At 45.7% G+C, this 25,376-nt stretch overlaps 1 protein-coding gene across 1 annotated transcript in view; it reads left to right on the top strand.

The window, feature by feature from the left end:
* Window positions 1–7,845: 7,845 nt before the first annotated feature.
* Window positions 7,846–25,376, top strand: part of t (C45 family peptidase tan) — a 29,853-nt gene continuing 12,322 nt past the window's right edge. Inside the window, exons 1-3 of the mRNA XM_053779005.2 lie at window positions 7,846–9,231; window positions 23,580–23,777; window positions 25,174–25,278. Coding sequence (XP_053634980.1) covers window positions 9,145–9,231; window positions 23,580–23,777; window positions 25,174–25,278 — 390 coding nt within the window. The 5' untranslated portion in view covers window positions 7,846–9,144. The remainder of the gene's footprint in view (window positions 9,232–23,579; window positions 23,778–25,173; window positions 25,279–25,376) is intronic.

Here is a 25,376-nt window from a genome sequence, read left to right as displayed (position 1 = left end):
TTGGGAAGAATTTAATAATACACTGGACAAATAATTTTTAAATTTTCTTGGGTAGAATAGTTTGTGGGGTGAGTTGTGCAAAGGACCTATCCAAGTTGGGTCGGCGCGCGTCAGGTGTTTAACCGTTGTGGGATCTGATAGTGAGGTGCTGGCCAGATCCCTTATATAGCTTCCTTGGATGCTTTACTTTCATAGTTCCTTGATAATGTGAGTAGTCACGAAAGCGCTTGGAATTTCTCTATTCTTTCAGAGTGGTTGTTTTGCATATATGTATATATATATATATATATATATATATATATATATATATATATATATATATATATGTATGTATATATATATATATATATATATATATATATATATATATATATATATATATATATATATATATATATATATATATATATATATATATATATATATATACATACATATATATATATATATATATATATATATATATATATATATATATATATATATATATATATATATATATATATATATATATATATATATATATATATGTCGTGCCGAATAGGCAGAACTTGCCTTCTTGGCTTAAATAGCAACGCTCATCTTGCCATATAGGACAAGTGAAAATTTGTGTATGCAATAATTTCGTCAAAATCATTCTGAACTTAACGAAAAAAATTATATTTGATTGTGTTTGTTTAGTACTAAATTATTGTAAACGTATTTAAAATATATTTAGTTGGGTTAGGCTAAAATAAATTGCTCTTGTTATAATAAGGTTAGGCAAGTTTTATAAGATTCTTTTGGTGCAAAATTAAAAATTTTTACATTAACATTAATGAAAAAAATATATCTTTAAAAGCATAAGAGAAAATTTTAGAAAGGACTTAATTTTAAATGAGTTATCGCTAATTGACGAGTTTTACATATTCGGCACGACATATATATATATATATATATATATATATATATATATATATATATATATATATATATATATATATATATATATAATATATATATATATACATATAACCTTGAGTTTTCTCTGAGGTACGTTTATTGTCTTCTCTGAGGATGAGGGTCCCCATTCCAGCTATAGAGGTGGTACTTCCCTATATAATATATAATATATATATATATATATATATATATATATATATATATATATATATATATATATATATAATATATATATATATATATATATATATATATATATATATATATATATATATATATGATGAAGATAGGGAAGCTGTGATTTTCGTGTATAGGGCAAGGAGGAATAACATCTTGTAGGAGTGAGGAAGAGCCAGTTGTGAGTGTGGGGGAAGTTCGTGAGGCAGTAGGTAAAATGAAAGGGGATAAGGCAGCCGGGATTGATGGGATAAAGATAGAAATGTTAAAAGCAGGTGGGAATATAGTTTTGGAGTGGTTGGTGCAATTATTTAATAAATGTATGGAAGAGGGTAAGGTACCTAGGGATTGGCAGAGAGCATACATAGTTCCTTTGTATAAAGGCAAAGGGGACAAAAGAGAGTGCAAATATTATAGGGGGATAAGTCTGTTGAGTATACCTGGTAAAGTGTATGGTAGAGTTATTATTGAAAGAATTAAGAGTAAGACGGAGAATAAGATAGCAGATGAACTAGGAGGCTTTAGGAAAGGTAGGGGGTGTGTGGACCAGGTGTTTACAGTGAAACATATAAGTGAACAGTATTTAGATAAGGCTAAAGAGGTTTTTGTGGCATTTATGGATTTGGAAAAGGCGTATGACAGAGTGGATAGGGGGCCAATGTGGCAGATGTTGCAGGTGTATGGTGTAGGAGGTAGGTTACTGAAAGCAGTGAAGAGTTTTTACGAGGATAGTGAGGCTCAAGTTAGAGTATGTAGGAAAGGGAAATTATTTCCCAGTAAAAGTAGGCCTTAGACAAGGATGTGTGATGTCACCGTGGTTGTTTAATATATTTATAGATGGGGTTGTATGAGAAGTAAATGCGAGGGTCTTGGCAAGAGGCATGGAGTTAAAAGATAAAGAATCACACATAAAGTGGGAGTTGTCACAGTTACTCTTTGCTGATGACACTGTGCTCTTGGGAGATTCTGAAGAGAAGTTGCAGAGATTGGTGGATGAATTTGGTAGGGTGTGCAAAAGAAGAAAATTAAAAGTGAATACAGGAAAGAGTAAGGTTATGAGGATAACAAAAAGATTAGGTGATGAAAGATTGGATATCAGATTGGAAGGAGAGAGTATGGAGGAGGTGAATGTGTTCACATATTTGGGAGTGGACGTGTCAGCGGATGGGTCTATGAAAGATGAGGTGAAACATAGAATTGATGAGGGGAAAAGGGTGAGTGGTGCACTTAGGAGTCTGTGGAGACAAAGAACTTTGTCCTTGGAGGCAAAGAGGGGAATGTATGAGAGAATAGTTTTACCAACGCTCTTATATGGGTGTGAAGCATGGGTGATGAATGTTGCAGCGAGGAGAAGGCTAGAGGTAGTGGAGATGTCATGTCTGAGGGCAATGTGTGGTGTGAATATAATGCAGAGAATTCGTAGTTTGGAAGTTAGGAGGAGGTGCGGGATTACCAAAACTGTTGTCCAGAGGGCTGAGGAAGGGTTGTTGAGGTGGTTCGGACATGTAGAGAGAATGGAGCGAAACAGAGTGACTTCAAGAGTGTATCAGTCTGTAGTGGAAGGAAGGCGGGGTAGGGGTCGGCCTAGGAAAGGTTGGAGGGTGGGGGTAAAGGAGGTTTTGTGTGCGAGGGGCTTGGACTTCCAGCAGGCATGCGTGAGCGTGTTTGATAGGAGTGAATGGAGACAAATGGTTTTTAATACTTGATGTGCTGTTGGAGTGTGAACAAAGTAACATTTATGAAGGGGTTCAGGGAAACCGGCAGACCGGACTTGAGTCCTGGAGATGGGAAGTACAGTGCCTGCACTCTGAAGGAGGGGTGTTAATGTTGCAGTTTAAACTGTAGTGTAAAGCACCCTTCTGGCAAGACAGTGATGGAGTGAATGATGGTGAAAGTTTTTCTTTTTCGGGCCACCCTGCCTTGGTGGGAATCGGCCAGTGTGATAATAAAAAATAATAAAATAATATGTATATATATATATATATATATATATATATATATGTCGTGCCGAATAGGCAGAACTTGCGATCTTGGCTTAAATAGCAACGCTCATCTTGCCATATAGGACAAGCGAAAATTTGTTTATGGAATAATTTCGCCAAAATCATTCTTAACCTAACGAAAAAAATATATTTCACTGTGTTTGTTTAGTATTAAATTATTGTGAACAAATCTAAAATATATTTAGTTGGGTTAGGCTAAAATAAATTACTCTTGTTATAATAATGTTAGGTAAGTTTTCAAAGATTCTTTTGGTGCAAAATTATAAATTTTTACATTAACATTAAGGAAAAAACATATCTTTAAACGTATAAGAGAAAATTTTAGAAAGGACTTAATTTTAAATGAGTTCTTGCTAATTGACCAGTTTTACATATTCGGCACGACACACACACACACACACACACACACACACACACACACACATATATATATATATATATATATATATATATATATATATATATATATATATATATATATATATATATATATATATATATATATGTATATATATACGCAAACAACGCAGACGGGCGATTTTAACTATGCAAGACAAGCCATGGGGGGTGGAAATCTGTAGCTCAAGTACTTTCACACTTCTCAGTGCATCACCAGGAGCTGTGTAACATTGCAAGAGAGCAATTAAAGCAGGGAGAGTTCTCAGGGTAGCGTAGTGCGGATGTGTCCCCGTCCACGGTTTCCCTTAGAATGTGGTCAGTAGTCAGTGCCAACCTCACCCTACTTCCATCCCCCTATTGCCCCATATGGGGTAAGAGGTTTCTGAGATGTCAAGTATGAAATTATAAGAATTAATAGCCAGCCCCTAGCTTTTTCTAGTCGTTTATAACAGGTCATATGGTTTGAGAAAATGCATTTCTCGTTGGATACTATACACATGGATTGCTACATTCTGTGTAACCTTTTTAAATAACAAAAAGGAATGGAATGTGCTCTTTGTCTGTTTAAATTTCTTCCTTTGGGGTACTCGAATGTTCTACTGAGGTACTCAGAAGTATCTCTTCCTAAGTATTGTCTACTATTCTTCTCAGTGTCGGTTAATATGCCTTACTTGGGAATCTTCTCTGCTTTTCTGATAATATTTCTGTGATCTAAATTTCTAATTTCTACTAATACACTTTAACCTCTCCTTATGTTATCTCGTAATCTTGTGCGCGCTTGTCACTGTATGGTACTCTAACAGCTAAACAGGTTATATAACCATTCACAACTGACGTGGTATGAAGTTTTGGTGCGTAGACACTGGTCGGGCATCGCCAATCCATCAAGCCACCTGGCATAATGAGCAATCCTGTGATTTTGTATAGCATTGTTGTTTAAGATTGCGTACAATGGACTCTACGAAATAGCTATCGAGCTTGTATAACCCATAATTTGAGTTATATACTGTATTCCTTTCATTATTTCAAGAGGGAAGATTCAATTATGTTTCTTTCCATGACAGAACTATTTGGTACTTTAATATGGGCAGCATCCCAGTCCGGTGGGTGATTACATGAACTAACGTGGTTAAAGATAGCATTCGACTCCTACCCTGTCCTGACTGAGTATTTATTTTAGCCTATTCTGGTTTCCAGAAATTTACCTGTTTGACCAATATATGAGAAAGGACACTAAGTACATGGGACCTTGTAAACCCCACCAACAGGTAAAGGTCCCATGTACTCAGTGTCCTTTTTCATATATTGGTCAAACAGATAAATTTCTGGAAACAGAATAGGCTAACATAAATAGTCAGGACAAGGCAGGAGTCATGTAATCATCCAACGGAATGGGATGCTGCCCCATTATAGTACCAAACAGTTCTGCCATGGAAAGAAACATAATTCAAATCAATTCAAGTTTATTCTCTATAAAAATTACAGTGTTGGGTTTACATATTATAGGATACTGTGTGGTTTACATAATATATAAAACTAATTATAGAGAGGGCCACTATCACACCTAACATGACTAGGCATTTCGGGCAGACTAAGATTAATTCAATACAGATTAAGGAGCATATTGGTATTAATGCTAAATAACTGCATTACAGTTCATAAATTTAGCAATGTGAATGGTTTTGTTTCGGTACAATATATAGTTTCTATTGAAGCTCCTATATTGGAGAATCACAGGCAGACTTATGACTAGTTAAAATTCGTTAGGTTATAGTTGTATTATGTATTTCTATGTTTATAGTCAATTGGGTGAGTGTAGGTGCGAATTGTGGGGAATCACAGATATCGAGGGAAGGTCTAGGTTGTTTTGTGTGTGCGTGTGATATAAGAGAACAAGCGGTTTTCATGTAGTTAGCTGACGGTGGGGTGTGTCAGGGAGATAAGATGTTTTCTAATGGTAGTTTTGAAAGTGCTGAATGTGTCTGCACTTCTAGAGTTTTCAGAAAAGGTGTTCCAGATTTTAGGCCCTTTTATGTACATTGAATTTTTGTATAGGTTTAGCCGGACACAGGGAATGTCATAGAGATGTTTTTGTCTGGTGTTATGCCTGTAGATCCTGTCACAACTATCAAGAAAGTGTTTTAGGTCAGGGTTAATGTTGGAATTTAAGGTTCTGTAAATGTAGGTTGCACAGTAGTAAGTGTGGATGTTCTGAACAGTGAGTAGGCTTAGATCTATGAAGAGTGGAGGGGGGGTGTTGCCTGGGATTAGATTGCATGATTATTCTTACTGCGGCTTTTTGTTGGGTTATTATTGGCTTTAGGTGTGTTGCTGCAGTTGATCCCCATGCACAAATAGCATAGATGAGGTAGGGATAAATGAGTGAATGGTATAGTGTGAAAAGGGCAGATTGTGGCACATATTAACGTATCTTGGAGAGGATCCCAACTGTTTTGGATACTTTTTTTGGTATGTGTTGAATATAGGTGCTGAAATTCAGGTTGCTGTCGAGGTGCAGGACTAGGAATTTGCCCTCATTATGTCTGGCAATAAGAGTGTTGTCAATCTTAATGTAAAGTTGTGCAACACCTGCTCTGTTACCAAACATATTATAAAAGGTTTTGTCGGTGTTAAGTGTAAGTTTATTGGCTGTGATCCAAGTAGATAGTTTGAGTAGCTCATCGTTAACAACGGTGTTGAGGGTGGCAAGATTTCGGTGGGAGATGACATAAGTCGTGTCGTCAGCAAAGATAATGGGTTTCAGGTGTTATGATATGTTGGGAAGATCATCGATGTACCAAGGGGACCAATGACACTTCCCTGTGGTACTCCAGCATCAAGTGGCCGTGTTGATGAGGTTGTGTCTTTAATGGTGACATACTAATATCTATTAGTAAGGTAGGATTTGAAATATGCAAGTGCATAATGGTCAAGTTTGTGGAGTAGGATGCCGTGGTCGACTGTGTCAAAAGCTTTTCAGAGGCCAATAAAAAGTACTAATGGATATTCCTTATTTTCCAGTGCTGTGTAAAGGAGATCTAGCATTTTTACAATTGCATCATTAGTCCTTTTATTTTTTTCTGAAGCCGAAGTGGCAGGGGTTGAAATTCCCTCTTGAAACATGAAAGGAATACTGTATATAGCTCAAATTTTGGGATATACAAGCTTGATAGCTATTTAGTAGTGTCCATTGTACACAATCTTAAACAACAATGATACACACACACACACACACACACACACACACACACACACACACACACACACACACACACACACACACAAACACACATATATATATATATATATATATATATATATATATATATATATATATATATATATATATATATATGACATTATGATATGTTATGTGATAAGTAAATGGTATATTCAACTCTTGGTTTTCCTGGAACAGGTCATCTAGGGTTAACGTTAAGTGAGCTGACAGCAGGATCCACCTCCAGTACCACCGCAGCTATCACCACCACCGCAGCTATCACCACCACCGCAGCTATCACCGCCACCGCAGCTACCACGATTACCACAGCTACCACCACTACTGCAGCTATCACCACCACCACAACTATCACCACTACCACAGCTACCACCACTACTGCAGCTGTCACCGCCAGCTCAGCTATCACCACCACAGCAGCTATCACCACCACCGCAGCTATCACCACCACCGCAGCTGTCACTACCACGGCAGCTCTCACCACCACAGCTGTCACCATCACTGCTATCACCACCTTCACTACACATTTACAGTTCTCCCTCCCACCCTCCCACTACCAGAACAGCTGTGTGCTTGGCTCTGTTTCCTCTCTCACTGCCACAGGCTCCTGTGTCTTCGTTTCTCTTGATTCATCTCTTATTTTCTGTCCCAAACTGGTTTAGTCTGCCTCCAGCTGGTTTAGTCTGCCTCCAGCTGGTTTAGTCTGCCTCCAGCTAGTTTAGTCTGCCTCCAGCTGGTTTAGTCTGCCTCCAGCTAGTTTAGTCTGCCTCCAGCTGGTTTAGTCTGCCTCCAGCTAGTTTAGTCTGCCTCCAGCTGGTTTAGTCTGCCTCCAGCTGGTTTAGCCTGCCTCCAGCTGGTTTAGTCTGCCTCCAGCTGGTTTAGCCTGCCTCCAGCTGGTTTAGTCTGCCTCCAGATGGTTTAGCCTACCTCCAGCTGGTTTAGTCTGCCTCCAGTTGGTTTAGTCTGTCTCCAGCTGGTTTAGTCTGTCTCCAGCTGGTTTAGTCTGCCTCTATCTGGTTTAGTCTGCCTCCAGCTGGTTTAGTTTGCCTCCAGCTGGTTTAGTCTGTCTTCAGTTGGTTTAGTCTGTCTCCAGCTGGTTTAGTCTGTCTCCAGTTGGTTTAGTCTGTCTCCAGCTGGTTTAGTCTGTCTCCAGCTGGTTTAGTCTGCCTCTATCTGGTTTAGTCTGTCTCCAGCTGGTTTAGTCTGTCTCCAGCTGGTTTAGTCTGTCTCCAGTTGGTTTAGTCTGTCTCCAGCTGGTTTAGTCTGTCTCCAGTTGGTTTAGTCTGTCTCCAGCTGGTTTAGTCTGTCTCCAGCTGGTTTAGTCTGCCTCTATCTGGTTTAGTCTGTCTCCAGCTGGTTTAGTCTGTCTCCAGCTGGTTTAGTCTGCCTCTAGCTGGTTTAGTCTGTCTCCAGCTGGTTTAGTCTGCCTCTATCTGGTTTAGTCTGTCTCCAGCTGGTTTAGTCTGTCTCCAGCTGGTTTAGTCTGTCTCCAGCTGGTTTAGTCTGTCTCCAGCTGGTTTAGTCTGTCTCCAGTTGGTTTAGTCTGTCTCCAGCTGGTTTAGTCTGTCTCCAGTTGGTTTAGTCTGTCTCCAGCTGGTTTAGTCTGTCTCCAGCTGGTTTAGTCTGCCTCTATCTGGTTTAGCCTGCCTCCAGCTGGTTTAGTCTGTCTCCAGCTGGTTTAGTCTGCCTCTAGCTGGTTTAGTCTGTCTCCAGCTGGTTTAGTCTGCCTCTATCTGGTTTAGTTTGTCTCCAGCTGGTTTAGTCTGTCTCCAGCTGGTTTAGTCTGTCTCCAGCTGGTTTAGTCTGTCTCCAACTGGTTTAGTCTACCTCCAGCTGGTTTAGTCTGCCTCCAGCTGGTTTAGTCTGTCTCCAGCTGGTTTAGTCTACCTCCAGCTGGTTTAGTCTACCTCCAGCTGGTTTAGTCTACCTCCAGCTGGTTTAGTCTACCTCCAGCTGGTTTAGTCTACCTCCAGCTGGTTTAGTCTACCTCCAGCTGGTTTAGTCTACCTCCAGCTGGTTTAGTCTGTCTTCAGCTAATTAGCATACTCTCAGCTGAACATATTTGTACAATTACATTCGTCTATCCTCACCTGCTTTAAAATTCTATTTCCAGATGTTCTAGTTGAATCCCAGATATCCCATTTACCTAACGGTGCCTGCGAGGGCTGAGCTGCATCTCCCGGTCCTTGCTAACGATCAACTACTTGCCATTCCTGCCTTTGTTCAACTCTGCTACATCCCACTCCAATACTAACTGGTCTAGTGTGATACCAGCTGGCTTAGCATAGTACCAGCTGGCTTAGTGTAGTACCAGCTGGCCGATTGTATCCCCAGTAGACTTAAAATAATCACAGTAGACACAAGAGTCATCACATTCTGGAGAAGATGCCTGCCCCAGCCGACATGGGTCGACGGAATGCCCTTCCCATCCTGTATACCAGTGGGAGCTACTACGATGTGGGGTACGACGTGGTGAGTACTCTCTCTCTCTCTCTCTCTCTTTTTTTTTTTTTACACAGGGTTTGACAAGGTTAAGGATCCCTAGCTTTATTGACAGCTATATTACAGGTTAAGGATTCCTAACTTTATTGGCAAGCTAAGAGCTGTTACCTACATCAGCTCATTTGAAAACATTTTTATTGTTATGAGACATACAAGTAGGGAACAGGATGAAGTTGGAGCCATCTGTGGGCCAGCATTTTCATTTGATCAACTGACTTTATCTCGTTGACATCATTATGCTGTACGAATGTGTTCCATACTCGAGTCATCCTGGGTATGTATGATCTCAGATGGAGTGATGTTCTGGAGAAGGGTACAGCCAGAGTGAAGTTGCTGCTTTCTGCCCGTCTTGTGGCATAAAAGCTTGTTTCACGCTGTCCTCGAAGTGGATCCAAGTGTGGTATTTTGACAATATTGGCCTTGTACATAACAGTAAGGCCACCCACATCCCTCCTATGTTGAAGGCTCTGCTGAAATGACAGATCTATCCAGGATGGGTCCAGGCGAGAGATGAGACGTCTTGCTCTGTTCTCTACTCTGTCAAGCAGTCGCAGATGAGAGGGGGGGCAGGCAAACCTAGAAAGTGGAGCATACTCAAGGTGTGAGCGTACTTGTGCCTCGTACAGAATCTTGCAACCCCTACTGTCAAGCAGATGCGAGATACGGCGAAGTGCTGTAAGCTTCCTGGCTGCCTTGTTTGCAAGATTTACAACATGGTTCTTCATGGTTAGTTTGGAGTCAAATTTCACCCCAAGGATATCAACTTCTTCTCCAGGTGCCAACATCCTCCCATTCATCCTTACTACTGCACCAGCATTACCATCATGGTGCCTAGAGACGATCATCATTTGCGTTTTCTCAGGTGCAAATGTAACTTGCCATCTATTTCCCCAAGCTGATATAGCTCTCAGCTGGTGATTGATGTAGCTTAGAGCAGCTGGCATTTCTTCTCTTGGATAAGTGAATGTCAGTGTACAGTCGTCTGCATATGCATGTGATTCTGGGATGAGATGAAGAAGGTCGTTGAAGTAGACATTCCATAACAATGGACCCAGCACGCTTCCTTGTGGAACGCTTGGCCCAATAGGATGCCTTGCTGATTCCGTTCCATTGAGGACTACACTTAGAGATCTACCATGAAGGTAATCACTGAGGAGACATAGCGTAGAGCCTGCAATTCCCAGTGCTTGAAGTTTTGCTAAGAGGCCCTGGTGCCACACCCGGTCGAAAGCGCCAGCAATGTCCAGTGCTACCACACTCTTGTCGCATCCTCAACATACTGACAAATAACGTCTTGCCTTTTCTCTGTTAACTCACCCAGTTACTGGTCCCCCATATGTCTCCCAGTTCTCCCAGTTACTGGTCCCCCATGTGTCTCTCAGTTACTGGTCACCCATGTGTCTCTCAGTTACTGGTCCCCCGTGTGCCTCCCAGTTACTGGTCCCCCATGTGTCTCCCAGTTACTGGTCCCCCATGTGTCTCCCAGTTACTGGTCCCCATGTGTCTCCCAGTTACTGGTCCCCCATGTGTCTCAGTTACTGGTTCCCCATGTGTCTCCCAGTTACTGGTCCCCATGTGTCTCCCAGTTACTGGTCCCCATGTGTCTCCCAGTTACTGGTCCCCCATGTGTCTCCCAGTTACTGGTTCCCCATGTGTCTCCCAGTTACTAGTCCCCATGTGTCTCCCAATTACTGGTCCCCAATGTGTCTCCTAGTTACTGGTCCCCCATGTGTCTCCCAGTTACTGGTCCCCCATGTGTCTCCCAGTTACTGGTCCCCCATGTGTCTCCCAGTTACTGGTCCCACATGTGTCTCCCAGTTACTGGTCCCCCATGTGTCTCCCAGTTACTGGTCCCCATGTGTCTCCCAGTTACTGGTCCCGATGTGTTTCCCAGTTACTGGTCCCCATGTGTCTCCTAGTTACTGGTCCCCATGTGTCTCCCAGTTACTGTTCCCCATGTGTCTCCCAGTTACTGGTCCCCATGTGTCTCCTAGTTACTGGTCCCCAGGTGTCTCCCAGTTACTGGTCCCTCATGTGTCTCCCAGTTACTGATCCCCCATATGTCTCCCAGTTACTGGTCCCCATGTGTATCCCAGTTACAGGTCCCCATGTGTCTCCCAGTTACTGGTCCCCATGTGTCTCCCAGTTACTGGTCCCCATGTATCTCCCAATTACTAGTCCCCCATGTGTCTCCCAGTTACTGGTTCCCCAGGTGTCTCCCAGTTACTGGTCCCCATGTGTCTCCCAGTTAATGGCCCCCCATGTGTCTCCCAGTTACTGGTCCCCATGTGTCTCCCAGTTAACGGTCCCCATGTGTCTCCCAGTTACTGGTCCCCATGTGTCTCCCAGTTACTGGTCCCCATGTATCTCCCAGTTACTGGTCCCCCATGTGTCTCCCAGTTACTGGTCCCCCATGTGTCTCCCAGTTACTGGTCCCCATGTGTCTCCTAGTTACTGGTCCCCATGTGTCTCCCAGTTACTGGTCCCCCATGTGTCTCCCAGTTCCTGGTCCCCCATGTGTCTCCCAGTTACTGGTCCCCATGTGTCTCCTAGTTACTGGTCCCCATGTGTCTCCCAGTTACTGTTCCCCATGTGTCTCCCAGTTACTGGTCCCAATGTATCTCCTAGTTACTGGTCCCCATGTGTCTCCCAGTTACTGGTCCCTCATGTGTCTCTCACTTACTGATCCCCCAAATGTCTCCCAGTTACTGGTCCCCATGTGTATCCCAGTTACTGGTCCCCATGTGTCTCCCAGTTACTGGTCCCCATGTATCTCCCAATTACTGGTCCCCCATGTGTCTCCCAGTTACTAGTTCCCCATGTGTCTCCCAGTTACTGGTCCCCATGTGTCTCCCAGTTAATGGCCCCCATGTGTCTCCCAGTTACTGGTCCCCATGTGTCTCCCAGTTAATGGTCGCCATGTGTCTCCCAGTTACTGGTCCCCATGTGTCTCCCAGTTACTGGTCCCCATGTATCTCCCAGTTACTGGTCCCCCATGTGTCTCCCAGTTACTGGTTCCCCATGTGTCTCCCAGTTACTGGTCCCCATGTGTCTCCCAGTTACTGGTTCCCCATGTGTCTCCCAGTTACTGTTCCCCATGTGTCTCTCAGTTACTGGTCCCCCATGTGTCTCCCAGTTACTGGTCCCCATGTGTCTCCCAGTTACTGGTCCACCATGTGTCTCCCAGTTACTGGTCCCCCATGTGTCTCCCAGTTACTGGTCCCTATGTGTCTCCCAGTTACTGGTCCCCCTTTTGTCTCCCAATTACTGGTCCCCCACGTGTCTCCCAGTTATTGGTCCCCCATGTGTCTCCCAGTTACTGGTCCCCCATGTGTCTCCCAGTTACTGTTCCCCATGTGTCTCCCAGTTACTGGTCCCCCATGTGTATCCCAGTTACTGGTCCCGATGTGTCTCCCAGTTACTGGTCCCCATGCGTCTCCCAGTTACTGGTCCCCATGTGTCTCCTAGTTACTGGTTCCCCATGTGTCTCCCAGTTACTAGTCCCCCATGTGTCTCCCAGTTACTGGTCCTCCATGTGTCTCCCAGTTACTGGTTCCCCATGTGTCTCCCAGTTACTGGTCCCCCATGTGTCTCCCAGTTACTGGTTACCCATGTGTCTCCCAGTTTCTGGTCCCCCATGTTTCTCCCAGTTACTGGTCCCCATTTATCTCCCAGTTACTGGTCCCCCATGTGTCTCCCAGTTACTGGTCCCCCATGTGTCTCTCAGTTACTGGTCCCCCATGTGTCTCCCAGTTACTGGTTCCCCATGTGTCTCCCAGTTACTGGTCCCCCATGTGTCTCCCAGTTACTGGTTCCCCATGTGTCTCCCAGTTACTGGTCCCCCATGTGTCTCTCAGTTACTGGTTCCCCATGTGTCTCCCAGTTACTGGTCCCCATGTGTCTCCCAGTTACTGGTCCCCCATGTGTCTCCCAGTTACTGGTTCCCAATGTGTCTCCCAGTTACTGGTCCCCCATGTGTCTCCCAGTTACTGGTCCCCATGTGTCTCCCAGTTACTGGTCTCCCATGTGTGTCAGAGTTACTGGTCCCCATGTGTCTCCCCGTTACTGGTCCCCATGTGTCTTCCAGTTACTGTTCTCCATGTGTCTCCCAGTTACTGGTTCCCCATGTGTCTCCCAGTTACTGGTCCCCCATGTGTCTCCCAGTTACTGGTCCCCCATGTGTCTTCCAGTTACTGGTCCCCCATGTGTCTCCCAGTTACTGGTCTCCCATGTGTCTCCCAGTTACTGGTTCCCCATGTATCTCCCAGTTTCTGGTCCCCATGTGTCTCCCAGTTACTGGTCCCCATGTGTCTTCCAGTTACTGGTCCCCCATGTGTCTTCCAGTTTCTGGTTCCCCATGTGTCTCCCAGTTACTGGTCCCCCATGTGTCTCCCAGTTACTGGTCCCCCATGTGTCTCCCAGTTACTGGTTCCCCATGTGTCTCCCAGTTACTGGTCCCCATGTGTCTCTCAGTTACTGGTTCCCCATGTGTCTCCCAGTTACTGGTCCCCCATGTGTCTCCCAGTTACTGGTCCCCCATGTGTCTCCCAGTTACTGGTTCCCAATGTGTCTCCCAGTTACTGGTCCCCCATGTGTCTCCCAGTTACTGGTCCCCATGTGTCTCCCAGTTACTGGTCTCCCATGTGTGTCAGAGTTACTGGTCCCCATGTGTCTCCCCGTTACTGGTCCCCATGTGTCTTCCAGTTAATGGCCCCCACTGTTCCCATGTGTCTCCCAGTTACTGGTTCCCCATGTGTCTCCCAGTTACTGGTCCCCCATGTGTCTCCCAGTTACTGGTCCCCCATGTGTCTTCCAGTTACTGGTCCCCCATGTGTCTCCCAGTTACTGGTCTCCCATGTGTCTCCCAGTTACTGGTTCCCCATGTATCTCCCAGTTTCTGGTCCCCATGTGTCTCCCAGTTACTGGTCCCCATGTGTCTTCCAGTTACTGGTCCCCCATGTGTCTTCCAGTTTCTGGTTCCCCATGTGTCTCCCAGTTACTGGTCCCCCATGTGTCTCCCAGTTACTGGTCCCCATGTGTCTCACAGTTACTGGTCCCCATGTGTCTCCCAGTTACTGGTCCCCCATGTGTCTCCCAGTTACTGGTCCCCCATGTGTCACCCAGTTACTGGTCCCCATGTGTTTCCCAGTTACTGGTTCCCCATGTGTCTCCCAGTTACTGGTCCCCATGTGTCTCCCAGTTACTGTTCCCCATGTGTCTCCCAGTTACTGGTCCCCATGTGTCTCCTAGTTACTGGTCCCCAGGTGTCTCCCAGTTACTGGTCCCTCATGTGTCTCCCAGTTACTGATCCCCCATATGTCTCCCAGTTACTGGTCCCCATGTGTATCCCAGTTACAGGTCCCCATGTGTCTCCCAGTTACTGGTCCCCATGTGTCTCCCAGTTACTGGTCCCCATGTATCTCCCAGTTACTGGTCCCCCATGTGTCTCCCAGTTACTGGTTCCCCATGTGTCTCCCAGTTACTGGTCCCCCATGTGTCTCCCAGTTACTGGTTCCCCATGTGTCTCCCAGTTACTGGTCCCCATGTGTCTCCCAGTTACTGGTCCCCCATGTGTCTCCCAGTTACTGGTCCCCATGTGTCTCCCAGTTACTGGTCCCCATGTATCTCCCAGTTACTGGTCCCCCATGTGTCTCCCAGTTACTGGTCCCCCATGTGTCTCCCAGTTACTGGTCCCCCATGTGTCTCCCAGTTACTGGTCCCCCATGTGTCTCCCAGTTACTGGTCCCCCATGTGTCTCCCAGTTACTGGTCCCCCATGTGTCTCCCAGTTACTGGTCCCCATGTGTCTCCTAGTTACTGGTCCCCATGTGTCTCCCAGTTACTGGTCCCCATGTGTCTCCCAGTTACTGGTCCCCCATGTATCTCCTAGTTACTGGTCCCCATGTTTCTCCCAGTTACTGGTTCATGTGTCCAATGATGTCTCCCAGTTACTGGTCCCCCATGTGTATCCCAGTTACTGGTCCCCATGTGTCTCCCAGTTACTGGTCCCCATGTATCTCCCAATTACTGTGTGTCAGACTAGTTATGTGTCTCCCAGGTCCCCATGTGTCTCCCCGTTACTGGTCCCCATGTGTCTTCCAGTTACTGGTCCCATGTGTCTCCCAGTTACTGTGTTCCCCATGTGTCTCCCAGTTACTGGTCCCCATGTATCTCCCAGTTACTGGTCCCCCATGTGTCTCCCAGTTACTGGTCCCCCATGTGTCTCCCAGTTACTGTTCCCCCATGTGTCTCCCAGTTACTGGTCCCCCATGTGTCTCCCAGTTACTGTTCCCCCATGTGTCTCTCAGTTAATGGTCTCCCATGTGTCTGCCAGTTACTGGTCCCCATGTGTCTCCCAGTTACTGGTCCACCATGTGTCTCCCAGTTACTGGTCCCCCATGTGTCTCCCAGTTACTGGTCCCTATGTGTCTCCCAGTTACTGGTCCCCCATGTGTCTCCCAGTTACTGGTCCCCCTTGTGTCTCCCAATTACTGGTCCCCCACGTGTCTCCCAGTTATTGGTCCCCCATGTGTCTCCCAGTTACTGGTCCCCCATGTGTCTCCCAGTTACTGGTCCCCCATGTGTCTCCCAGTTACTGGTTCCCAATGTGTCTCCTAGTTACTGGTCCCCCATGTGTCTCCCAGTTACTGGTCCCCATGTGTCTCCCAGTTACTGGTCTCCCATGTGTGTCCCAGTTACTGGTCCCCATGTGTCTCCCCGTTACTGGTCCCCATGTGTCTTCCAGTTACTGTTCCCCATGTGTCTCCCAGTTACTGGTTCCCCATGTGTCTCCCAGTTACTGGTCCCCCATGTGTCTCCCAGTTACTGGTTCCCCATGTGTCTTCCAGTTACTGGTCCCCCATGTGTCTCCCTGTTACTGGTCTCCCATGTGTCTCCCAGTGACTGGTTCCCCATGTATCTCCCAGTTACTGGTCCCCATGTGTCTCCCAGTTACTGGTCCCCATGTGTCTTCCAGTTACTGGTCCCCCATGTGTCTTCCAGTTTCTGGTTCCCCATGTGTCTCCCAGTTACTGGTCCCCCATGTGTCTCCAAGTTACTGGTCCCCATGTGTCTCACAGTTACTGGTCCCCATGTGTCTCCCAGTTACTGGTCCCCCATGTGTCTCCCAGTTACTGGTCCCCCATGTGTCACCCAGTTACTGGTCCCCATGTGTTTCCCAGTTACTGGTTCCCCATGTGTCTCTCAGTTACTGGTCCCCAATGTGTCTCCCAGTTACTGGTCCCATATGTGTCTCCCAGTTACTCGTCCCCCATGTGTCACCCAGTTACTGGTCCCCCATGTGTCTCCCAGTTACTGTTCCGCATGTGTCTCCCAGTTACTGGTCCCCCATGTGTCTCCCAGTTACTGTTCCCCATGTGTCTCCCAGTTACTGGTCCCCCATGTGTCTCCCAGTTACTGGTCCCCATGTGTCTCCCAGTTACTGGTCCCCATGTGTCTCCCAGTTACTGGTCCCCCATATGTCTCCCAGTTACTGGTCCCCCATGTGTCTCCCAGTTACTGGCCCCTCATGTGTCTCCCAGTTACTGGTTCCCCATGTGTCTCCCAGTTACTGGTTCCCCATGTGTCTCCCAGTTACTGGTCCCCCATGTATCTCCCAGTTACTGTTCCCCATGTGTCTCCCAGTTACTGGTCCCCCATATGTCTCCCAGTTACTGGTCCCCCATGTGTCTCCCAGTTACTGGTTCCCCATGTGTCTCCCAGTTACTGGTCCCCATGTGTCTCCCAGTTACTGGTCCCCCATGTGTCTCCCAGTTACTGGTCCCCCATGTGTCTCCCAGTTACTGGTCCCCTATGTGTCTCCCAGTTACTGGTCCCCCATGTGTCTCCCAGTTACTGGTTCCCCATGTGTCTCCCAGTTACTGGTCCCGCATGTGTCTCCCAGTTACTGGTACCCCATGTGTCTCCCAGTTACTGGTCCCCCATGTGTCTCCCAGTTACTGATCCCCAATGTGTCTCCCAGTTACTGGTCCCCATGTGTCTCCCAGTTACTGGTCCCCATGTGTCTCCCAGTTACTGGTACCCCATGTGTCTCCCAGTTACTGGTCCCCCATGTGTCTCCCAGTTCTCCCAGTCTGTTTCTGTGTTTCAACACACCATGATAAGCTCTGCCTGAGTCATACATACACTTCTAGTTACTTCTGTTATAATGTCAACCAATTCTGACTTGTTGTCTTTATGTTCCTGACTCGGTCAAAAAAATGTGTTATAACGTTATTTTATTGCAAATTTCAACAATTTAGGAAACTTTGAACATTTACTGACATCAGCTTTTTAGATAAAATATGTAAATTATCACATTTTAATTAAAACTAATGAAACAGTGGTAATTTATGTTGTTAGATGACAGGCTGTGTGTGTGTGTGTGTGTGTATGTGTGTGTGTGTGTGTGTGTGTGTGTGTGTGTGTGTGTGTGTGTGTGTGTGTGTGTGTGTGTGTGTGTGTGTGTGTTTGTGTGTTTGTGTGTGTGTGTGTGTGTGTGTGTGTGTGTGTGTGTGCGTGTGTGTGTGTGTGTGTGTGTGTGTTTGTGTGTGTGTGTGTGTGTGTGTGTGTGTGTGTGTGTGTGTGTGTGTGTGTGTGTGTGTGTGTGTGTGTGTTTGTGTGTTTGTGTGTGTGTGTGTGTGTACTCACCTATTTGTACTCACCTATTTGTGGTTGCAGGGGTCGAGTCCTAGCTCCTGGCCCCGCCTCTTCACCGGTTGCTACTAGGCCCTCTCTCTCCCCGCTCCATGAGCTTTATCAAACCTCGTCTTAAAACTGTGTATGGTTCCTGCCTCCACTACGTCATTTTCTAGGCTATTCCACTGCCTTACAACTCTATGACTGAAGAAATACTTCCTACTATCTCTCTGACTCATTTGTGTCTTCAACTTCCAATTGTGGCCTCTTGTTTCTGTGTCCCATCCCTGGAACATCCTGTCTTTGTCCACCTTGTCTATTCCACGCAGTATTTTATATGTCGTTATCATGTCTCCCCTGACCCTCCTGTCCTCCAGTGTCGTCAGGCCGATTTCCCTTAATCTTTCTTCATAGGACATTCCCCTTAGCTCTGGAACTAACCTTGTCGCAAACCTTTGTACTTTCTCTAGTTTCTTGACGTGCTTTATCAAGTGCGGGTTCCAAACAGGTGCTGCATACTCCAGTATGGGCCTGACATACACGGTGTACAGTGCCTTGAATGATTCCTTACTAAGGTATCGGAATGCTGTTCTCAGGTTTGCCAGGCGCCCATATGCTGCAGCAGTTATCTGATTGATGTGTGCTTCCGGAGACATGCTCGGTGTTATACTCACCCCAAGATCTTTCTCCTTGAGTGAGGTTTGCAGTCTTTGGCCACCTAGCCTATACTCTGTCTGTGGTCTTCTGTGCCCTTCCCCTATCTTCATGACTTTGCATTTGGCAGGATTAAATTCGAGAAGCCATTTGCTGGACCAGGTGTCCAGTCTGTCCAGGTCTCTTTGAAGTCCTGCCTGGTCCTCATCAGATTTAATTCTCCTCATTAACTTCACATCATCTGCAAACAGGGACACTTCTGAGTCTAACCCTTCCGTCATGTCGTTCACATATACCAAAAATAGCACTGGTCCTAGGACCGACCCCTGTGGGACCCCGCTCGTCACAGGTGCCCACTGTGATACATCATTACGTACCATGACTCGTTGTTGCCTCCCTGTCAGGTATTCTCTGATCCATTGCAGTGCCCTTCCTGTTATATGCGCCTGATGCTCTAGCTTCTGCACTAATCTCTTGTGAGGAACTGTGTCAAAGGCCTTCTTGCAGTCCAAGAAGATGCAATCAACCCACCCCTCTCTCTCTTGTCTTACTTCTGTTATTTTATCATAAAACTCCAGAAGGTTTGTGACACAGGATTTGCCTTCCGTGAATCCGTGCTGGTTGGCATTTATACTCCTGTTCCGTTCCAGGTGCTCCACCACTCTCCTCCTGATAATCTTCTCCATAATTTTGCATACTATACACGTCAATGACACAGGTCTATAGTTTAGTGCCTCTTTTCTGTCTCCTTTTTTAAAAATGGGAACTACATTTGCCGTCTTCCATACCTCAGGTAGTTGCCCAGTTTCCAGGGATGTGTTGAAGATTGTGGTAAGTGGCACGCACAACATATCTGCTCCCTCTCTAAGGACCCATGGGGAGATGTTGTCCGGTCCCATTGCCTTTGAGGTATCGATGTCCCTAAGCAGTTTCTTCACCTCCTCCTCATCTGTATGTATGTCGTCCAACACTTGTTGGTGTATTCCTTGCTGGTGTCCCCATCTGGTCTGTCCCCCCAGAGTCCTTCCTGTCTCTACTGTAAATACTTCCTTAAATCTCGTGTTGAGCTCCTCACATACCTCTTGATCGTTTCTTGTGAGTTCTCCGCCTTCTTTTCTCAGCCTTATCACCTGGTCCTTGACTGTTGACTTCCTCCTAATGTGGCTATACAGCAGTTTCGGGTCAGATTTGACTTTCGATGCTATGTCGTTTTCATACTGTCGCTGGGCCTCCCTCCTTATCTGTGCATACTCGTTTCTGGCTCTTCTACTAATCTCCTTGTTTTCCTGGGTCCTATGCCTCCTGTACCTTTTCCATTCTCTGTTGCACTTAGTTTTTGCCTCCCTACACCTTCGGGTAAACCAAGGACTCGTTTTGGTCTTCCTATTATTTCTGTTTCCCTTGGGAACAAAACTTTCCTCTGCCTCCTTGCACTTTGTTGCCACATATTCCATCATCTCGTTTACTGATTTTCCTACCATTTCTCTGTCCCACTGAACCTCCTGCAGGAAGTTTCTCATACCTGTGTAGTCCCCCCTTTTATAGTTTGGCCTGTCCCCTTCAGCTCCTGTTACCTTCTCCACTTGTAACTCTACTATATAGTCAAAACTCAGAACCACATGATCGCTAGCTCCAAGGGGCCTCTCGTAAGTGATATCCTCAATGTCTGAACTGCTCAGGGTGAACACAAGATCCAGTCTTGCTGGCTCATCCTCCCCTCTCTCTCTGGTTGTGTCCCTGACATGTTGATGCATGAGGTTTTCAAGTACCACATCCATCATCTTGGCTCTCCATGTTTCGGGACCCCCATGTGGCTCCTGGTTTTCCCAGTCGATCTCCCTGTGGTTGAAATCGCCCATTACCAGTAACTTTGCTCTGCTCGAGTGAGCTCTTCTTGCCACCTCAGCCAGTGTGTCCACCATCACCCTGTTGTTTTCTTCGTACTCCTCTCTTGGCCTCCTGCAGTTCTGTGGTGGGTTATACATCACTCCAATGACTACTTTATGTTCTCCGGACTGAATTGTACCTACAATGTAGTCTCTTTCTCCAATCATGTCCATGCCTTCCATTTCCTCAAATCCCCATCGGTGTTTTATGAGCAGTGCAACCCCTCCTCCCCCTCTACTCCTTCTATCTTTCCTCAGGATCTGGTATCCTGTTGGGAAGATTGTGTCTGTTATTGTCTCAGCGAGTTTTGTTTCTGTGACTGCTATGATGTCTGGGGATTTTTCACTGATTCTTTCATTCCACTCCTCATGTTTATTCGTTATTCCATCCGCGTTTGTGTACCAAACCTTTAGTTTCTTTTCTATCATTGTGGTCATGCAAGAATATTGGGGTTGGCGGAGCGAGAGCCTTGGTGGGGGCCTATATGGGGCTGTGGTGTAGGTGGGGTTTGTGTTGATGGGGGTGGGGTCAGATTGCCCATAAGGGACAGCTGTTGGGGTGAGGTTTGTGATATGGGGGTTGGTGGCAGAGGGAACAGTGAGTGGGTTGTAGTATAGGTTGCTCAGTTGCGTTGGGAATGTCGCGGGTGGAGTCTTTTGGTGGGAGATTCTGTGGGGTGTGTTTGCCCTTCCTCCTGTGTCTGGGTCCTGCTCATTTTCATTGCTTCTCGTTCCTCCTTGCGTCTCTGTACCCTCTCTTTCAGTGTAGTCCTTTCTTCTTGTGTTCTGTCGCGGTCGAGGTATACTCTCTGGTACCCCTCTTTGTCCCTCAGTGTGCGCGTTTGTGTGTGTGTGTGTGTGTGTGTGTGTGTGTGTGTGTGTGTGTGTGTGTGTGTGTGTGTGTGTGTGTGTGTGTGTGTGTGTGTGTGTGTGTGTGTGTGTGTGTGTGTGTGTGTGTACTCACCTAGTACTCACCTAGTTGAGGTTGCGGGGGTCGAGTCCGAGCTCCTGTGTGTGTTAATTAGTTAGTTACCATGTACTCACCTATTTGTACTCACCTATTTGTGGTTGCAGGGGTCGATTCATAGCTCCTGGCCCCGCCTCTTCACTGATTGCTACTAGGTCCTCTCTCTCCCTGCTCCATGAGCTTTATCATACCTCGCCTTAAAACTATGTATGGTTCCCGCCTCCACTACTTCACTTTCTAGGCTATTCCACAGCTTGACTACTCTATGACTGAAGAAATACTTCCTAACATCCCTTTGATTCATCTGAGTCTTCAACTTCCAATTGTGACCTCTTGTGTCTGTGTCCCATCTCTGGAACATCCTGTCTTTGTCCACCTTGTCTATTCCGTGCAGTATTTTGTATGTCGTTATCATGTCTCCCCTGACCCTCCTGGCCTCCAGTGTCGTCAGGCCAATTTCCCTCAACCTTTCTTCGTAGGACAATCCCCGTAGCTCTGGGACTAGTCTTGTTGCAAACCTTTGCACTTTCTCTAATTTCTTGACGTGCTTGACTAGGTGTGGATTCCAAACTGGTGCTGCATACTCCAGTATGGGCCTGACGTAAATGGTATACAGAGTCTTGAACGACTCCTTACTGAGGTATCGGAACGCTATCCGTAGGTTTGCCAGGCGCCCGTATGCTGCAGCAGTTATCTGGTTGATGTTGCTGCCTCCCAAGACATGCTCGGTGTTATAGTCACCCCAAGATCTTTCTCCTTGAGCGAGGTTTGCAGTCCTTGGCCACCTAATCTATACTCTGTCTGCGGTCTTCTTTGCCCTTCTCCGATCTTCATGACTTTGCACTTGGCAGGGCTGAATTAGAGAAGCCAGTTGCTGGACCACGTGTCCAGCCTGTCCAGGTCTCTTTGAAGTCCTGCCTGATCCTCCTCTGAGTTAATTCTCCTCATTAACTTCACATCATCTGCGAACAGGGACACCTCTCTCTGAGTCTATCCCTTCCATCACGTCATTCACATATACCAGTAATAAAATGGTCCTAGGACCGACCCCTGTGGGACCCCGCTCGTCACAGGTGCCCACTGTGTGTGTGTGTGTGTGTGTGCTCACCTATTTATGGTTGCAGGAGTCGATTCACAGCTACTAGCTCCATGAGCATTATCGTACATCTTCTTGAAGCTATGCATGGATCCTGCCTCCACTACGTCACTCTCCTGATTGTTCCACGTACTGACAACTCTATGACTCAAGAAATACTTTCTAATATCCCTGTGACTCATCTGAGTCTTCAGCTTCCAGTTGTGACCCTTTGTTGTTGTGTCACATCTCTAAAACAGCCTATCCCTATTCACCTTGTCAATTCCTCTCGGTATTTTATAAGTCGTTATCATGTCCCCCTTATCCTTCCTGTCATCCAGTGTCGTCAGGTCGATTTCCTTAAACCTCTCCTCGTAGGATATACCCCTTAGCTCCGGGACTAGTATTGTTGCGAACTTTTGCACTTTCTATACTTCTTAGACGCTCTTGACCAGGTCCCCTCAAAGAAGGTTCCTTGATGTTGGTGAGGAGCTCTTGATTTAGGGAATTGGATTTGTGCTCCAGTTCCCCGAATTAAGCCTGAATGCCTTCCACATCCCCTCCCCTAGACACTGTATAATCCTCTGGGTTTAGCGCTTCCTCCGTGATTATAATAATAATAATAATAATCTTGACCAGGTATAAGTTCCACACTGGTGCTGCATATTCCAGTATAGGCCTGACATACACGGTTTTGAACGATTCCTTACTGAGGTGTCGAAATGCTATTCTTAGGTTTGCCAGGCGCCCATATGCTGCAGCAATTATTTGGTTGACGTGGGCCTCAGGAGATGTGCTCGGTATCATTCTCAACCCAAGATCTTTTCCCTTGAGTCAGGTTTGCAGTCTTTGTCCGCCTAGCCTTAACTGTGTCTGCGGTCTTCACTGCCCTTCCCCGATCTTCATGACTTTGCATTTGGTGGGGTTAAATTCCAGGAGCCAGTTTCTGGACCAGGCTTGAAGCCTGTCCGGCAACTGGACAGGCTAGAAACCTCCTTTTCCTCAGCTCAAACTTAATTACTTCGGTTTTCCAAGGTATTGTTTGACCTTCAAGAGTTTAATGTATCCCATGAATAATAATAATAATAATGGGCCTGCAGGGTCGTACCTTCCGGGGAATCATCGAGGACTTCCTGGGATCCTTCAAAGAGCTGCATGAGGTGCTGCTACCTGCCTTCGATACTGCTGAGGGTCGTGCCTCCTACGACCTGACCCTGGCCTCCCTACAGCAGAACTACCCTCACTACCTCAGGGAACTGCAGGGCACTGCTGATGGTGCCCATGTTCCTTTCCATCATGTGAGTCTACACTGATACCACTGTAGTGTATGTTATATCTTGTGAGTCTACTACTACTACTACTACTACTACTACTACTAGTACTACTACTACTACTACTACTACTATTACTACTACTACTACTACTACTACTAATAATAATAATAATAATAATAATAATAATTATTATTACTATTATTATTATTACTATATACAATTTCAAAATGCTAAATACAAAAAAATAATACATAAACTACTTAAAGAAATACTGTTTTTCAGTGGTAATACATCAAGGCTGACTGTGCTGGGTTATTCTAGATTCAATATTCACAAACTTTGTAGTATAATATTACTGTATGGATAAAACAACTCTGAGCCCATAGAATAATTGTATAAATTTAGGCTAATATGTGCATTTCTATGATCATGATTCTTCCACATTAGCTCCGGACCTCCCTAATCTAAGTTTTCCCAGGGAATTCATTTACTACAGCGGGACACCACCTTCAAAGAAGCTAACGTATCAAGTAATTCTTTACGAACTGTCCAGACAATTACCGCCTTGTCTTGTCGTTTAAATATTCGTTATGCAATTGAAAAAAAAAGCAATTGCAACTTGTATATCTACTACCAATAATTCAGAGTCATGTACCTATATATCTGTTATATCTATGTGACTCTGATGGGTTAGTATTATACCCCTTCAAGAATATTCTATTATTACACATATACTTTTTAAATTGCACCAAAGTGGTTGTGTCACTTACCTTTTATATCCTACCTCTCTCCCCCCTCCCACCCTTTTATATCCTACTTCACTCCCCCCTCCCACCCTTTTATATCCTACTTCACTCCCCCCTCCCACCCTTTTATATCCTACTTCACTCCCCCCTCCCACCCTTTTATATCCTACTTCACTCCCCCCTCCCACCCTTTTATATCCTACTTCACTCCCCCCTCCCACCCTTTTATATCCTACTTCACTCCCCCCTCCCACCCTTTTATATCCTACTTCACTCCCCCCTCCCACCCTTTTATATCCTACCTCACTTTTATATCCCCCCCCCCCTCCCACCCTTTTATATCCAATATTTCTATCCTTACCCATCCTTCTTCCTTACCCATCTTACCAAAGCTCTGGTCATAAGAAGAAGAAGGCTAATATGTGTAAAATATTATCTTAATACAAGGTTATATACAGCGGGAGGTGTATGTCTGTCAGTGTATATACACCCGAGAGTTTACTGAAATCCCGGTTTTAGGGAATTAAATATATCTGACTTGTGGGAAAGATGTGACCTGGAGTATACCTGGAGAGGGTTTCGGGGGTCACCGCCCCCGCGGTCCGGTCTGTGACCAGCCTTAATGACCATCGTGTTGTACATAGCCTCTAAACTCACTTAATTTTTTTTTTCAGTTAATGTTGCTGCACATGGACAGGATTGTGCCCATGAACAGCGGGAAGACGCTCTCTGCTGACTCCAATGGCTGCTCCTCTGTGTGTGTCAACTACGATGGTCAGGTGAGTGTCAGCAGACAATGCTCACACACAAATGGTGTGTATTTGGAGGCAAATGGTCTTTAGGACTTGACGTGCTGTTGGAGTGTGAGCAAAGTAAC

This window comes from Cherax quadricarinatus, unplaced genomic scaffold (assembly GCF_038502225.1).
Source record: "Cherax quadricarinatus isolate ZL_2023a unplaced genomic scaffold, ASM3850222v1 Contig871, whole genome shotgun sequence".
Classification (NCBI taxonomy): Eukaryota; Metazoa; Arthropoda; class Malacostraca; order Decapoda; family Parastacidae; genus Cherax; species Cherax quadricarinatus.
This window is presented reverse-complemented; position numbering and strand designations above follow the sequence as displayed.